The sequence below is a fragment of the Mercurialis annua genome, linkage group LG1-X (genome assembly GCF_937616625.2).
Source record: "Mercurialis annua linkage group LG1-X, ddMerAnnu1.2, whole genome shotgun sequence".
In the NCBI taxonomy this organism is placed as follows: domain Eukaryota; kingdom Viridiplantae; phylum Streptophyta; class Magnoliopsida; order Malpighiales; family Euphorbiaceae; genus Mercurialis; species Mercurialis annua.
Window position 1 is genome coordinate 26,167,495 of NC_065570.1, and position 4,240 is coordinate 26,171,734.

Below are 4,240 nucleotides of genomic sequence, written 5' to 3' on the forward strand. Positions count from 1 at the left end.
TCTAGAGTGCCTGACTTTGTGATTAAGATTTAATATCTTTATGCATGATATGATACGAATACGATACAAGGGTGAACTCAGTTACGGTGTAACCTAAGCCCCGTATTCAGTGGTTTGGACCCACCAGTGAGTGGGACTCACACTTTAAAATTCTATACGAGAGAGAACTCGGCTACGGTGTAGTCTGGAGTCCCTGTATCTAGTGAGTTGGACTCACACATTGAAATTAAAAATGTTTGTTATCCACTTATGTTATATTATATACGTATTAAGCATGCAATGCTATATTTTGATAATACCATGAGTAACTTGCAAACTCACTCAGTATTTTCCCAAATACTGACCCCTCACTCTGATGTTTGCAGGTATTAGAAGTCGGATCAGACAAGCCATCTCCATTGTGCCAGAAGTCATTGGACTTGCACAAGTATGAGTTCCTAGAGCTGCAGTATTCAGTAGTTGTCAATATTAAATGGACGCTTTAACTTCAAATGATATTTTATATTGTAAACTCTGATATGATACTTTAATATCTAAATGTATACTATTTAAAAGAGTTCTTCCAAAAATGTTTTAATATATATTATATATTATACTTTTATTTGCGAAATATTTTAGGTGGTTTCAGGCTTGCTACGAGTTTCGGAGCTACCACTCCCATTCCCTAGCGCCGGTCTCGGCTTAATAAATTGGGTCATGACAGTGCCATTGTCAGACACTCTTTCAGTTTCAGGAAACTGAGCTCACACTGGTCCGTCCAGTTTAATTTCGCATTCTTCTGAGTCAGCTTTGTCAAAGGTACAGCGATCTTTGAAAAATCCTGTACAAATCGTCTATAGTACCCCGCTAATCCGAGGAAACTTCGGACTTCAGTAACTGAGTCAGGTAGTTTCCACTCTATCACGGCTTCAATCTTCTTTGGGTCAACCTTAATACCGCTTTGTGATATCACATGACCCAAGAAAGCTACTTCCTTTAGCAAAAATTCACACTTAGAGAATTTGGCATGAAGCTGATATTCTCTTAGTGTCTGTAGTACTATCCACAAATGTTGTGCATGCTCTTCTTCCGTACGTGAATAGATCAAAATATCATCAATAAATACGATCACGAACTGGTCCAAGAATGGCTTGAATATTCTATTCATCAAATCCATGAATGTTGTTGGCGCATTGGTCAATCCGAATGAAATAACGAGAAACTCGTAGTGTCAAAGCAGTCTTCTGGATATCATCATCGTGAATCTTTTGATGATGATAACCTGACCTTAAGTAAATCTTGGAGAAATACTTTGCTCCTTGTAGCTGGTCGAACAAATTGTCGATTCTAGGCAATAGATACTTGTTCTTGATCGTTTCGTTATTCAACTGCCGATAATCGATGCAAAGTCGAAGCGATCAATCTTTCTTTTTCACAAATAACACTGGTGAACCCCATGGGGATACACTCAGTCTGATAAAACCACGATCAAATAACTCTTCTAGTTGATCTTTCAACTTTTTGAGCTCTACCGGCGCAATACAATAAGGAGGTATCAATATTGGCTTTGTGCCTGGAGCTAATTCGATACAGAACTCAATCTCGTGATCTAGGGGTAATCCAGGTAATTCTTCTGGAGAAACGTCTTGATATTTAGATACCACTCGTACATCACTTAAACTTACGCTTTTATTCTCCGCGTCACGTACTATGGTGTCACGACCCAATCTCAGAGCCGAGACCGGCGCTAGGGAATGGGAGTGGTTGCTCCGAAACCCGTAGCAAGCCTAAAAACACGTGTCATGCATGACATAAATAAACACGTGTCATGCAGAAGCACACATGCCAGGCACACATATCCTCTGGCAGTCACAATATATATAACGCAGCAAGCGTAAAACGTTTAAAACTTTAAAACATTAAAGTTATATTTACAGAAAACTACACATACAAGCTGACTTACAAAAAAACTTATCTACTGCAGCTCTAAGAGTAAAGTACTATTTCTTTACATACTCAAAAATACAGACTTCTGGAAGTAGGATAGAAGTCCGTTGCTTCAAAGCGTCTTTATCCTGAAAGGAAATCTGTGAGGGGTCAGTATATTGGGATATACTGAGTTAGTTCATACATTTACTAATAAGTATTCAAATAAAATCATAAACGATACTTAATCGTATGCATCCAAGTACAGGATCCGAATGAAACCTTAATCCTCATACATACTAATAATCAATCGATCAACCCAATCATAAATATCAATTGCGAGTCCAACTCGCTGGTGGCCCAGCCACTAGATACGGGGACTCCAGACTACACCGTAGCCGAGTACTCTCTCGTATCGAAATCATAACCCAATCGTAAATGTCATATTCATCATCAGCTCCCAGCTGAGTTATATCAAAAACTGGTGATCACACAGTCCTATTGTCGCCCAATAGGTAGCACGTTCCATCGGATCAATACTGGTTTCAAATCAAGCATATGCAATTCGTATAAAAGTTTCACATATAAAACATGCAGTTCAATTAATAAGCAATATAAAATAATTGCTTAAACATATACTTTAAAAGCAAATCATATAAACTCACAGAAAACGCTTATCCAAAAATACGTCGGGGCTTTAGAACGTCAAGCTTCCCGAACTACTGGTCCAGCTGCTTCTTGCCTCGCCGGATCTAAAACAATTTCAAAACATTTGACTCACATCAGAATCCTATTCTAAGATTGACTCTAGACTCGATACTCGACACATTTTACTTTCATTAATCGTCGTGCTTCTCACGCATATCCCATTAAATGATATCAAACTCGTTTACGGATCGCAATTTACTTCTAATTCAATCTTTTTATAACCTCATTAGGTTAACTACTATTCGATTTCCGATTCAATACGTGAATTCCATTAATTCAATCGAGGTACGAAAATTCAGGGTGCGAGAATCGGAGGGTGCACGCTCGTGCAGGGAGGTACACGTTCGTGTACCTTGATGGTACACGTTCGTGTACCTTGGTACACGGTCGTGTACCACATGTTGGTACACGGTCGTGTACCACATGTTGGTACACGTTCGTGTACCTTGGTACACGTTCGTGTACCATTGATGGTACACGTTCGTGTACCACAAGTACACGATCGTGTACTGTCGTGCACGATCCCCCGGAATCGATTTCCGAGGTTTCCGACCTCCTATATACGTAAAAACGCTCCAAACTCAACCAAAACGCGTATTCTAAGCTCAAAACACTATATATCAATCTTAAACTCGATAAAACGATAAAATCGTTTCGTGGCCTAAAACTTTGAATCGATATAACTTAAAATATATTCGACGAACGGTAAAACGTCAAGCTTACCGTGATTACCCGTCGAAATACGATCGTTTGGAGTTATAAAACGTCGGAAACGGACGAGAAACGAAAATCGCGCGACGAACCATACGTTATCGCCGTTGAGAACGAGAGAAAGAAGGAAAGGAGATGAAGGTTCTGATTCCTTCATTATGAAGGTTATCTTATATATAACCTGGCTAAATTGCGCTTTGGTCCTTGAAACTTTTCAAAGCTTGCAATTTAATCCAAAACTTATTCAATTAATCTTTCTATTAATTCAAATACGTATTATTTATCTCCGAATAAATAATACTAACTTAAAATATAGATTTCCATCGAAAATCCTCAAATTTCTATTTTCGGGGTTAATTGGCTAATTTGCACTTTAGCCCCTAAACTTTTCAAAATTTACAATTTAGTCCCAAAATGCTTCCACATCCAACTTTTCAAATTAACTCCTTTAATCCCGCTAATTGACTCATTAAATTTTATTCTTGAATTTCCGATATAATTAATTTAAATTCTCCTTAATTTAATTTATCGGAAATCACAACACGTGGCACGACATAATTATCTTAAAATATTTTGGGGTATTACATATGGCTAGGAATCCTTGGCATCCCTTCCTTAACATACGACAAGCTTTAATTGCTGAAATAATACTTGTAGGAGATTCCGTCTTATCACCCTGAATTGAAACTGGTTCAATTCCAAGCGTGTTGCACTACTAGAAAACAGTCGATTTGCGACGGATTTTAGCGACGGATTTGAAATCCGTCGCTAAAATCAAAATTTGCGACGGATTTAGCGACGGATTCAAAATCCGTCGCTAAATCCTAAATAAAATTGGCGGGATTCATCCCGCCACTTTTAGCGACGGATTTTCGTCGCTAAAAGTGGCGGGATGAATCCCGCCAATTTATTTTTC

General features: G+C 38.4%; 1 protein-coding gene across 1 annotated transcript; it reads right to left on the minus strand.

Annotated features, from left to right (window-relative positions):
- Nucleotides 1-694: 694 nt before the first annotated feature.
- Nucleotides 695-3,481, minus strand: LOC126667452 (uncharacterized mitochondrial protein AtMg00860-like). The gene is made up of 3 exons (XM_050360429.1): nucleotides 3,422-3,481; nucleotides 1,203-1,367; nucleotides 695-1,114 (listed from the first exon to the last, which is right to left on the minus strand). The coding sequence occupies exons 1-3, from the start codon at nucleotides 3,479-3,481 to the stop codon at nucleotides 695-697; spliced, it is 645 nt and encodes a 214-aa protein (XP_050216386.1).
- Between the last annotated feature and the right edge of the window lie 759 nt (nucleotides 3,482-4,240).

What these genes read in the sequence shown, in the direction of transcription:
- LOC126667452 (XM_050360429.1), bottom strand. Translation starts at nt 3,481, where the DNA reads ATGAAGGAATCAGAACCTTCATCTCCTTTCCTTCTTTCTCTCGTTCTC. An exon ending in TCGTTCTCAACGGCGATAAC is followed by an intron (nt 1,368 to 3,421) that starts GTATGGTTCGTC and finishes GATTATCGGCAG; the next exon opens with TTGAATAACGAAACGATCAA. An exon ending in AGACTGCTTTGACACTACGA is followed by an intron (nt 1,115 to 1,202) that starts GTTTCTCGTTAT and finishes TTCTTGGACCAG; the next exon opens with TTCGTGATCGTATTTATTGA.